The following is a 13,280-nucleotide window of genomic DNA, read 5'->3' as shown; positions in this document are numbered from 1 at the left end:
ACTGCAGAGGAAAAGGGCATGATACCAAGAGACCCAGCTGAAAGCAGTCACCATGAGTGCAAGGGCAGCACAAAAAAGGACAGCGTGCAGAATATAATGCACAGTAACTCAAGCAAAAGACGAACTCTGGGGATAATGAAGAAATGAAATGTGCATGCTGTTGTTGAAGCAGTGCAAGTGCTGACTCTAATGTATCAATTAGCATACAGTAGCTGCTACTAAAAATGTAGTAAATCTGTTATTAGAGCATTTCCAAGGGATGTCAAGTCATGGGTGGGCGTTCCATCTGAGAGTGGAAATGATGTCGCATGAACTTCACAGCTTGAGATGTTAGAAAACATACAATTTATTCCTAGGAAGAGGTCAAAGAAAGTGACTCATTACAATATTCAGATCCATCCATCCATCCATCCATTCGCTTCCGCTTATCCTTTTCAGGGTCGCGGGGGGCGCTGGAGCCTATCCCAGCTGTCATAGGGCGAGAGGCGGGGTACACCCTGGACAGGTCGCCAGTCTGTCGCAGGGCCAACACACAGGGACAGACAACCATTCACACTCACATTCACACCTAATGGCAATTTGGATTTTCCAATTAACCTATCCCCACAGATCCAAATAAATAAATAAATAAAAGCATGGGTTGTTGTTGTTGGTGTTTTTTTCAGTTATTACATTATATGTAGTATACATATTGACAATATCTAACGCAGGACAGGCAGGAAAGAAATTGGATCGGAATCGGAATAAAAGGATAGCATACAAATAAAAATTCACGATGTATCGCCAGCGGCCGCACCTGTAAGGAAAAGCAAACATCTTGTTTTATTAGCACATCAGAAACCAAAGCACATGGTAACTATTCATAAAATTCAGCCGCAGTGTTTCCATGTAAAGCTTCTGTGCTGTTTGAATTCTTTCAAGCACTTCCCTTTCGCTCCCACAGATTGAATTTAAAGTTTTAGTCTCCGAAAGTGCACATCATGTATTCTTCATGTGAGCTAATCTCCCTACAGAAGTGGAAAGTCAGCCAGACAAAGATTCGCGTCATCTCCACGCTACTCTTTATCCTGTTCGGGTGCCTCATCTTCGTGGCCCTGCCAGCCGTCATCTTCAAGCACATCGAAGATTGGAGCACTCTCGAGTCCATCTACTTTGTCGTCATCACGCTCACTACCATCGGCTTTGGAGACTTTGTCGCTGGAGAAAAAGGTCACTTGAATTTTTCTTTTGTCTTTCATTTTTATGTAGAATCAGTGTATTTATAGTTGAATGATTTATCGGCCAGCCTGACTCAAAGGATCTGCGCAGCAGTGATAAGCCTCCCAGTGCACTACAATTATATTCTGTGCCTCACTTTAATTTACAAGCACCTTAACAGTAGTTCTTATGAACACCGATAACATATTTAACTGTAAAGACCACCAAGCTCATAGCCACTGATTGTGTGAGTCTCTGGAGCTCTACCAGAACATCACATTAGTCTCCCAAATGTTGTCTTCATTTGGTGCTTTGAAGATGTTGATGGGAATTACTTTATATCCAAGCAAGCATAACAGAGCCACTGGTCAGATTATGTTTCTAAGGAGCCAGACCTTCTAGTAATTTTTTACATTAGTTTTGGACAATAGTTTTCCTTCGGACATTGGCTCATTTCACAATAATTATTCCCATTTTGTTCTACCATATTGTTTCATCTTTGTGAAACAGCAAGCTTGTTTTACAGTTGTTGGGGGTTTTTTTGTGCAGAATAAACAATGTGTCACACTGTGTCTGATGGACCAGTTGGCATTTTGTTATCTTCAGATATACCCTGCTTCCTGCTTATTTTCAAATTTTATACAGCTGCTGGAAGTAGATTCATTCTCCTTCCATAAATAAACCCGAGAAGAGCACTGATCATGACTCACCACAAGAAATGTAATAAGCGTACCGCATTTCTTGAAATGTCACACTATTTCATGACGCAAGTCTGTAAACACCCTAAAAGAATAATTATAAACAATTAACTAAACACACTGTACATAATACAGTATGTCTGTGATAGAAAAAGTAAGAGGGTGTACTGTGCATTTTTCGTAGCTTGTGTGTATTTGTGTAGCAGCTGGTATTAGCTTGATTTGACCTTCTTGGCAGATAACAAGAGAGAGGCAGATGGGACAAATCACAAACACTTAGACTGCTGGATTAAACTTCCCTGAACAGGCCTAATGATTATAGATTAGATTGTGGCACCTGTGTCAACCCCCAGTAGCTACACTAAGCTAATCAATGTGGACTCCCGTTAGTTAAAATGTTGTTGTAATGGGAGATTATCTAACTGCACACTGAGCTGGCTGGCTCTGACTCTTCATCCCTGCTGATATTTTACGGAGTCATTGAAAGGTAAGGACCATAATGGGGGCTGAGGCGGCATTTAAATGGGCTTAAGGTAATATGTTCACAATGACAGAAAACCAGAACCAGCCCATGAACTGATGCAACATGGATCTATTATAGAAAAATCATTATATAAAAGCCCCTATTCCTGGGTCATTCATAGAAATAGATTTGGGTGAAGTCAAGCAGAGCGTTGTGCAAAAGTCTTTAGCTACCACTCATTTCTTCCAAGGAGCCAGACACCTTTTTTTGAAAGTGTTCAAGAGACTTTCTTAAAAGTTTTTCTTTGGTTTTTCACTCATTTTCTGTCCATTCCCTGTACCTGACTGTTTTCAAGGCTGACCTACAAATCATTCAATCGTTCAAAAAAAAGGCCCCTAACTCAAGGGAACAACCAGTTTGGGAAAGAACCTATTTTAAATTTTATCTTTAGGCATTTTGTTATTAGCAGTCTGCTGCAAAAACAGATGTCAAATCTAACACTTTTAAATGCATAAAATAGCATATTTGCACCAACAAGATGATTCCCAAGAATCTATGAGCTAAAAAAAAAAAAGCTTTAAAAGGTTGGGGACCAAAGAAATGTCAGGCCTTAAAAAAATATCTACAGCAGATGAAAAGTATCTAAAAGTCATGTACTTAAGAAATTGAATTCAGGTTTAAAGCTTTTTTCTACCGCCAGCTGTGAAACATGGTGGCAACTCTGATTTGGGGCTGATTTCAGCCAGTGCTGTTGGGGATCTTGTAGTAAATATTGGCACACATATATTTAAATTAATATTTGCAGCTATTTCTCATTTTCCAAGCAAAATGTAAATGAGAAATGACAGGCGGCTCGAGACTTTTGCACAGCACTGTAAGTATCCCAGAACGATGTGACCGACTTTTATAACACAGTTTTGTTTGTTGTTCTTCAGGTGGGTTCGAGAAACCAGAATACCTTGATTACTATAAACCCGTGGTGCTCTTCTGGATTTTGGTGGGCTTGGCATACTTTGCTGCAGTGCTAAGTATGATCGGAGACTGGTTTCGGGTTATCTCCAAGAAAACTAAAGAAGAGGCAAGTAGTGCTGTTAAGTTGGCTCTTTTGTTGGTTTTACTGACAACATAAAGCATGCAGATATGCAGAATCTGAACTGAAGTTGAAGAAAGAACTCTGTCAGCCCCTCGAATCCCAAAATTTATCTTAGAGTCTTATGCTAATAGCATCCCATGCTTGAGGAACCAAGCTCGTGGTTGGCACTTACTGAGAGGTCTATTAGCATTTTTCATTTTCACGTTTTTTTTTTTGTTTTTTTTTTATTGCTGTTTGGCCTTTATTTCACACAAAGTATCCAACAAGTTTGGAACATTTTCCAAAGCCATCCAGCAGGCTGGATTAGAGTCTTTGCTGGGTAAATTCTGGCCCCCAGGCCTTATGTTTGACACCCCTGCTCTACAAAGTATATTGAGAAGTTAGTATTCAGTGAATTTTCACTCTTTAAGTAGCAAAACCAACAAATTTGTAGTTAATGCATTTTTTTCCGATGACAGAAAGGTTCAGGTTACTTTTTTTGTACCTGTGAGTACAAACATTTGGTCTGCAGTAAGTTAATAGTCCTGCACACTTTTAAAACAAACACAAGCCTAATCCAACCTAATGAATTGAATAAATAATCATAAAAGAATTTCCACATCATGAAGCATAAATAATCAATATAAGCAAAACTATGATCTGTTCATCTGAAAGATGGCAGCTGGAAAAAAAGCTGTTTTTAAGCCTTGTTGTTTCACACTTCACCCAGACGGAAGAAACTAAAAATCGCTGTGCAAAGGGTGGAAGGCGTCAAGTAAAACTGAAGCAATGAGTTGTTGTAACTGTCTAATATAGAAGGACACTGAGTTCAGCTGTGGCTCACCAATCAGCCTTTTAGATCAAGCGCTTTGTCTCAGAAAATTCTCAATCATTTCTTTCAAATTACAACCAAACAACTGTACATGTGTTAAAGTGTTTCACAATGATGCTACAGATTAACTATCCACAAATATAACTTTGTCAATGGAGGGGTTTCTTTACAGTTACTGAATATGATCCTATTTGTCTCGACTTTTTTAGTTTTTTCCTCACACACAGTTGAAAGTGAAATGCTCAATCTCCATCCTGGCCCCACCCTGTTATGTAAAAATGCCATTTTGTGCAGGACTTGGTCAAAATCTTTGGTGTGTTTGCAGTGGCTGGTGCTGATAAATATGATACTGTGCTGCTGTGGCAGGTTCATTATTTATATGTAGAAAGAATGGGAAAAGCCACACATTCATGCACACATTGAAGGGCATATAGCACTCTATAGTGGGAAATCCTTTCACAGCCATAATTAGGAGTACAGCTGTGTAGGCTGTGAGCTCCGCAGGGAATTGCATTACTGACAGACAAAGTGGGAGACTGAGGGAATGGATTAGGGGAAGGGAAGAGAAAGTGAAAAGACAGCAGGGAAAGCGTGCAGTGTTTGTGCTCCAATGTGCACCATCATTTTCAATTCAAGTGTACCTTAGAGCCTAATAAATAAACAAAACAGCCGGGAGAAACGGGTCTAATTCATAATGAAGGTGGGATCAATGATGTGTTGGCCTAACTCCCTCTTCCCTGTCACTATTCAGGAACCATAAATAAGCATACTGTGCAAAGCACATACAGTATATATCCGCCAGAGGCCTGTTCAGTAGGTCACACACAGCTCAATGACAAAAACTCATTTTTAATTCATTGCTTTAGGCTCCTGCATTAATATTCTTTGGGAAAAAAATCTCAACAGGCCAGTGATGAATGGTTGGGAAAATGTCTGCAACCTCTAATGTGTGTACAACATCTTGTGCCAAATGCAGCAAAAAAAAAAAAAAAACTCGCAACACAGACCCATTTCTAAAAATCACATTGAATTCGGAAACATTTTCCTGCTTTTAAGTCCTTTTAAGTCCGCTAACCTCAGGTTAATGATAGCACAAGAGAATGAGACTAAATGTACTAATGCTTTAAAGGTTTTTATTCTCATTCATTTCCCACTTCTCATAAAGTTCCACATCTGCTGTTGGCCTTTATGGTAGCTAACTTTTATTGCAAATAATGAATGAATGTTAAAAAGGTCTGTCGTGCTCATTTGTTAATTGGAGTGCTGGTATATTTTGTGGAAGAATGCTCTGGATAAGAGCTATTAAACAGGGGTTTGCACTGATTAACAGAAATGACATTTTATAAACCATGTTCATGTAACACATCCAAGTTTTTTTGTTTTTCCTGGATTTAGTGCTTCAACTCCATGTTCTACATTAGAGTTATAAAAAAATTACTTTGTCTCTTCACATGAATTAAATTTTAATCTGACTGTGTGACAGAGGATGGCAGTAAAAGTGTCTCTAGTGTAGATGCTTAGAACTGTGCCAGAAATAGAGAAGCCTTGGGGTTGCCATGTCGGTGTCTCAAAACCACCCTTACAACCAGCAATAAGAAGACCAAAACCAGCCTAATATGCTGCAATGGGATCCCCATATTAGTACGGCAGTGTATGTACATGATGAGTAATGTTGGTAGGTTACTGAAGTTAACAAATTTAATATGAATTTTTATTTGTAGATATTTGATTTATTTATTTATGACCAAATTTGGCACATGGGCACATTTGGGACCCTAAAAAGTCTTATCCATATCGGATATTATGATCTCATCCGGTTGTCTAGCAACCTCCTTGGATATTGAACAATATGCTATTCTCATGGTCCTGTGTTTTGGAACCCTAAGTTTTGGAAAGTTTTTGTATTTTGGAACTTTGTATTCTTGGTTATTAAGTGTCCTATTTCAGTTGTGACTGGTTGTTTAGGGTTCTTAGTTTTTTATTGTTTTATTATACTGCTGCTGTGTTTGGTCTTGACAACCTTGGTAGTCTGTTTTTTTTAGTGTTTAGAGTATATTTTTGAATGCTTTACATAGTCTAGCCTCCCAAGTGTCCTTAACTACTTGTTTCTGCTCCCCTTTAGTTATTTTCTGTTTTATTTTGGTAGCTGATTGTTTCTTGTTTTTAGTTTTTCTTCCTTGCCCTGTTTTTAAATTAGGTTCAGCTGTGTCTCGTCACCCTCCTGTATCCACTTCCCTTGATAAACTCAGTGTACATATTTAAGCCCAGTCTTTCCCTTCAGTTGTTGGCAGAGCATCTTATGCCATTCCTGTGTTTGCTGCCTGTTTCTGAGTTGAGCGGATTTAACCTTCTTTCACCCCAACCAGTCGTGGCACATGGCCACCCTTCCCTGAGCCTGGTTCTGTCGGAGGTTTCTTCCTGTTAAAAGGGACTTTTTCCTTCCCCATGTTGCCAAAGTGCTTGCTCGTGGGGGTAACTGTTGCTGGGATTTGGCGCTTTATAAATAAAACTGAATTGAACTAAACTACCTTTCATTTTTTCATTGGCCTTCAGATTCTGGATTCTACAATCACCCCGAATAAACGTTCACCTTGTGTTTAATTTTGTCAACTTTTAATGCTATGTTAAAAGTAGCCCAAATCTGTGGGAAACCCACAAATCTGGCAACCCTGAAGACAGCTTCAGCTCTTTGTCCAAAACGTGCACACAAATTACCAACAAGTGCAACTGCACAATCTATCATAATAATTTTATCACTGTAAAATACCAGCAATGATATAATTCACACATGTTACCCAAACACAAGTAAACAGAGACATTTAGTGCAACTAGACTTTTCTAACACCAGGTGTAGATAGAGAAACTTAGAATCACGTGTTTGATCGCCTTCAAACATCAATCTTCATTCTTTTTCTGCAGGTTGGGGAGTTTCGTGCACATGCAGCAGAATGGACTGCAAATGTGTCAGCAGAGTTCAAAGAGACCCGCAGGCGACTCAGTGTTGACATTTATGACAAGTTTCAGCGTGCTGCATCCATCAAGCGCAAGCTGTCATCTGAGCTGGGTATTAATGCGTCCATCAACCAGGAAATGACCCCTGGCAAGAGGACGCTGTCAGCTAACTTTTGTGAGGACAGAGAGGGTTATCCCACAGTGAATCTTTCCCTCAGTCCTGTCCCGGGGGCCCTGGCGAGGAACGGCAGCCTTTATCTAAACGGCCTCAGTCCAGAATACGCCGACCGACAGGAGATCGCCATCATCGAAAACCTCAAATGAGGAGCAGCGTGAATAATAAGATTTGGGGAGCTGTGTAAAATACATCTAGCCACTGACAGAGATTACAGATACAAACATGCTTTTGTGTTCATTCACAGAGCATCGCTGATGACATACCCAAACACATTTGTTAAGTAGACTGTGTTCCAACCATCGCATAAATCAGTCATGAAGCCATGTACCTTCATGTGTGTGAGCCTCACACATAAAAACACACAGTTTGGATTTAGTCTGTGAAAGAAGTCTGAAGTCTTTATGTCATCAACGTGACTGACTGACTGCTGTGCTAGTGACTGAGCCAAATAAAAATAAAAAATAAAAAAAATTGTTCCAGACTGGAGCAAATGATTGTATTGGAGGCATGAGCTTGAAGAAAAAAAGAAAACTCCTCCTGAGCAGAGGAAGGAAATGAAAACCCTGTACCGAGGTAGCAACACACTGGGCATCCTGTCCTCCTACCCCCTGCAAACAAAGACCAATAAATTCATCAAACTTCGGAAGCAATAGACGTGTCTGTGCAAAGCTCCTGCTGAATTTTTCAGAGGCCCTGAAATCTGCATCAGATCGAGAGGATCCTCACTGATAAAAACACTGCATCATCAACAATGAACACGTTCTCTACAAGGCAGCAGCTCTGTGCTAACACAAAGGAATGTCCCTCTTTCTTTTGCATTACGCTTGTTACAGCATGAATTTATATGCCTTGCATCTGCCGGTCAGTCTGCCCTCGCTATAGAGATGAATGTTGACATATTAGTTCCTTTGTGACTGACATTCAGTTTCTCATTATGAGGAATATTCCACTTGTGCCTTACTAAAAAGTATACTGAACCTTTGAGGATGACGGTGTGTGAGAGACTGAGCAGCGCTGGTGCGAGCTCTCATACTACTTATTTTTGAGAACAGCAGTGATAATCATGTGTTTGGGATGTGTCTTGGAAAATAAGTGGACATTTTTTTTCTTTGACTTGAGGGAGTTTGCATGACAAGGGAGGAGAAAGCATTTTGAGATATATTTGATTACTTGAGGTAACATTTGAGAAAAGGTCACCGCTTTATCAACTGTCTTAGTTTTTTTTCTTTAACCATCTTAATGTGCCGACAGTTACATTAACCACAGTGCCAGGCTTTCTGATCAAACCCTCTAACTCGAGTATACCAAAGCTATGATCCTGCTTTCCTGACAGAAGAATAAGATATTTCTAAAATCTAGCATTTCAGGGTTTTGAAAACTGAATTTAAATGAACTTCTGGCATTTGAGGTACTGTAGTAGTAAAATATCCGAAGCTGTGAGGCACATCTCCACCTTACCGCTCTCTGTGATTGAGCTGGTTGGGGAATAGTTCCTCTATTCGTAACGATAAGGTCTGTTATGTATTGTTGTTAGTGAATGTATACAATCAGAAATCCTTATTTACTGTGTGTCACATTAGTGACCCGATTAAGGCTTTACAGATATACTAGGGGCATCATATAGAAGAAGAAATTATTTAAATAAATGCTGCTCACTTACAGGTTTGGGGATGATGAAAATTTATACTAATGGCAGGAATGTTATTCAGGCACTGCCTATATCTCACTTCCACTTATAATTACTCTATGAATCTATGAATATGAATCTACTTCTTCTTTTAAATTATTAAAATATAAAAGTTAATCAATTTTTAAGGGATATTTTCCATTTTTGTCTCTCCTAGTGTATAGTGCATCTTGCTTGTCTGATTTTGTTCAGTGCATTTAAACAGCAACAGCTGGCACTGTCCCATTCATTTAATAGTGCCATTTACAGTTTTGCAGTTTGTCTTATAAGATGATTTGTTATGCCATATCAACCTTCCTCCATTCTGCTGCCATTAAATACTGCTAATTTGTCAAAGCTGTTGGCATCTTAGAGGTACCCAAAGTGTCCTTTGTCTTGACACTCCAGTTGTGGCAGTAGTGAGGCCAGTCAACCCTTTAGTTCAAGCACACCAGTTACCCTTGAATGCCATTTAACATGCAGGGGTAATGTAAATGAGGATGTTTTAGCAAAAACCACAATCTGGAAATTGAATGCTAAGCTAAACTGAGAGCACAAAGGCCCCAAATGGGACACAAATGAAGTTTCATGGTTGATAGGTTTGTGATTTATAGCACCTCCCCCTGCATCCTTATATGGTCTTTGTTGTTCTTTCACACTTTACAGTTTGGCTTCATCTAATATTCCCATAGCTGCTTTGCCAAGACACAGACAGTGATGAAATTCAGGGAAAAGTAAATTAAAACAGCTTGAACCAACCAAACAAGGTCTTATATAAGGATTAGTTGTCAAATATGTATGTCCATGAACTACCAATTGTAACATTTAACTAACTTAACTCCAGCTTATATTAGCTTGATATTTCATTACTCATTTAGACGACTTTGGGGGAAAAAAGTAGTTTGTGATATGGTCAGCAAAAGTGACCTTTTAATCTGACCTCAGGATTATGCCAGTACAGTTTTTCTATGTATCTAATATGTTCCAGTTCATTTAAATAAATAAAAATGCAGAAATATGTTTCATTTTTGTATGTATAGAAATCAAATCTGAAGTAATTCTGCTCTTACAAAAAGAAATCATAACTATTGCTGCATATCATCCCATCTCCTAAAGGTGTAAGAAATAGTTTTAATATGTTTTTATTTTTGTTTGTTTGATTTTTGCCTTTCTAAGATCTTTACAGGCTAAGACATTACTTCAATTTTACTTCCCAAGTGACATTAATCCCCAAGTGTGACTCAGTTTAGCGGGCACAACATAATCCCTGACATGTTTTCTTGGTTTGAGCAGAGTCTGGTCGTGTGTGTTCGTGTATAAAAGCCATTCGCTATTATGTGTAATAAAATCAAAGGGGCATCACTGAGGAAAATAGAAAGGAACTTTAACAAATAATACTGTTACTTCTCTTTATGTTTCTAAAAAGCAATCAATATCATGTAAACACTTACCTGTACCATGTGCTGAACTGCAATACACTGGGAGAAAGACTATTAGTACATAATTGCTGAGTAGTCTGAGGAAAGCCATCCCAGCTTTAGTGTAGCTTCTCAAAGCAAAGACTGTGCTGCTGCTTCCCTTGTCAGATACGTGATTAACAGCCTGTGAGTGCTGCAGAAAGTCAAGGAGGACCGTCAATGAAGTATTATATAACATGTCAGGACACGTAAGGCCACATGCACATGGTGGTTTGTATGACCATTAACGACTGCACGACTGAGCGTGTGCGTTCGGGTTTGAAGAAGCTCATTAAGTTTCCGCCCACACACATTACGTTTCCTTCTCTTTTCCCGAGGTGACAGTTTTTAATTAGGTCTGTAGCTCACATCAGAATCCTGATTCGAGCATGGTGAATGTATCCACCCATCGTTGACAGCTGAGAGGAGCCTCATTATAGACGTTAGCACATGCATCATTTAACGCAGCGATAAATGCTTGCAAAGGTGTTCCAATAGCTCATGTGGGTATGCTGTGAAAGGCCTTTTAAAGCTCCAGCCCTCATTAATTCAGAATCAGAATGTCGTAAACAAGAATCATGTATCAATCATAGTCATAATAACAACTTGGGTTTGGAAGATGCATGAGAATTTTACAATTTGTGATGGAAGGACAACACAAATAATTTTCACTGTATTTTTTTTATATATTTCTATTTGTTGAATATATGTGAAGGCTTCATGGACACGTGATCTTTTTTTTTTTTTTTTGAAACATGACATCATCAAGTGTTGCATGCTATTTTAAATGTTGTTTATTGATCATGAATTTCCTATCCGGGGCTTTGTTTGGTTTTTAAAAACAATATAGCATTGTATGTTTCCAGTGTGTTAATGTATGGTATGTCACATTAAACCATGACCACTTTTTTGAATATTTAGAATAAAAGGTTTTATATGAAAAAGGTCATTTTGTTTTTGTTCTAAAACATGATTTTTTTTAAAGCACAATTTTTTTTTATTGTAACATTTTACAAATCCAATGATAAGACAAAAAAAGACTGTCTCACTGTATATCAGCGATTTCTACTAAAGATGTAGAACTTTTTAAAAAATGAATTATATGGTTTTAGCTTAATATGATTAACCAAATAGCTGAGCACTGTAAATTTAACCAGATTAACACGGTAACAGTAAATATTGTATTTGTTAGTGATGCATGGGGCACATTTAGTGTCATTATTCCATTATTCCTGCAGCAAAACAAATATTGCTGTTAAATTACAGTAAAGTGCCTGAAGCTAGATTTCTTTCTGGTAACAGTATTTTAAATAAATCCTGCAGCAGACTGATAAAACGGGACTAATGAGCTCTGAACTTTGCTGAAACCTTCTGTTAATGTTTTTGGGAAGTCCAGCAAAAAGAGCACTGCAGTAATCCAGTCTACTGAAAATGAATACATGAGTGATGGAGGCTCATGTCTTGGTTATATTCCTAAAATGGAAGAAGGCTGTCTTTATGATAAAAATCAATGTGAAGTTTAAGCTCAAATCAGAATCTAAAATAAGACTTTTACTGTGAGCTAATGTAACTAACGTATTAATTAACATATGTCTGATTTTAGGCCCAATTAAAAGAACTCACATTTTGTCTTTTGTCCTTGTTAAGTTTTAAGAGGTTTGTGGTGATCTATTTGTTGCTGTCAGTCAAATACAGTGTTAGAGAGTTCGTCATCTATCTCAGATAGGTATAGCTATGTATCATCTGCACAACTATGGTAACACATTATGCTGTGTGAACAGGTTGCCAAGTTGTAGCCCATATAAGGGCAAAAGTAATAAACCAATACAACTGCCATGTGGAACACCACAGGAAAAGTCATGAGTGGCTGATACCCAATCTTTCCTGTCAGTGATATATGATCTAAACCAGGGATGTCAAAATCATTTTACATGGTGGACCACATACAGCCCGCTATGATCTTAAGCGGGCCAGAAGAGTGAAGAAAGTCCCTTTCTCTAAGTGTAAAGAAGTTTAACTACACATTTACTTCCTGAGATATTGGGCAATTTCAACAGTAGGTTTCAGTTTTTCTACATGATAAAGAAATTTAAGAAATTTAAGAATTTAAGAAATTTAAGAAATTTAAGAAATGCTGCTGTGGTACAGCAGCATTTCTTAAATTGGGCTTAAATTGTAAGAGGCAAATGTGTAGACTTATAAAAGAGGTTCTAGCAGCTCATTGCCCAGACTCTCCTGTAAGTATAAAGCAGGAGGTTTCTCTTAATTTACAGGAAATGCCCCTTTTTTTCTTAGAATGGTAATTCTATAGTAGATTATCTAATTGGCTATTCAATTATCTATTGCTTAGCTATTTTGGTGTAGTATGAATGGCAGTGAGGGAGGTCTTAATTCGTAAGATGAGCTCTAAAATAAAAAATACAGTTAAAAGACCAACATTTACGGCCTCATTCACATTTTCTGAAGATGTCCAGTAGTACATCTTTAGCACGAAAAGGGAAGGTTTAATCTGTAATGAGTTTGAAGGTTTTGGTCTGTAATTAGTTAGTATACTAGTATCAAAGTTTGATTGCTTTAGTGGTTTAACTGTGGTTGTTTTAAAAGTGGAAGTAAAAACTCCAACCTCAAGTGATGTGTTAAGATCATTGCAACAGACTCAGAGATTCAGCAAAAAATGTGTTCCAGAGAAGGAGTGAGGACTGGATCTAGTTGTGAGGTGGAGGACTTGCAAGGCCATACAAAAGGTATATTGCTTTACATCAGCA

The 13,280-nt window shown here is 38.2% G+C and overlaps 1 protein-coding gene across 1 annotated transcript in view; it reads left to right on the top strand.

The window, feature by feature from the left end:
- The window catches only part of LOC101479664 (potassium channel subfamily K member 2), a 30,703-nt gene extending 19,251 nt beyond the window's left edge, over positions 1-11,452 (top strand). Inside the window, exons 5-7 of the mRNA XM_004541820.3 lie at positions 1,014-1,209; positions 3,294-3,436; positions 7,182-11,452. Of these exons, the coding sequence (XP_004541877.1) occupies positions 1,014-1,209; positions 3,294-3,436; positions 7,182-7,538 (696 nt within the window). The 3' untranslated portion in view covers positions 7,539-11,452. The remainder of the gene's footprint in view (positions 1-1,013; positions 1,210-3,293; positions 3,437-7,181) is intronic.
- Positions 11,453-13,280: the final 1,828 nt, after the last annotated feature.

The sequence above is a fragment of the Maylandia zebra genome, linkage group LG15 (assembly GCF_041146795.1).
Source record: "Maylandia zebra isolate NMK-2024a linkage group LG15, Mzebra_GT3a, whole genome shotgun sequence".
Taxonomy (NCBI): domain Eukaryota; kingdom Metazoa; phylum Chordata; class Actinopteri; order Cichliformes; family Cichlidae; genus Maylandia; species Maylandia zebra.
This window is presented reverse-complemented; position numbering and strand designations above follow the sequence as displayed.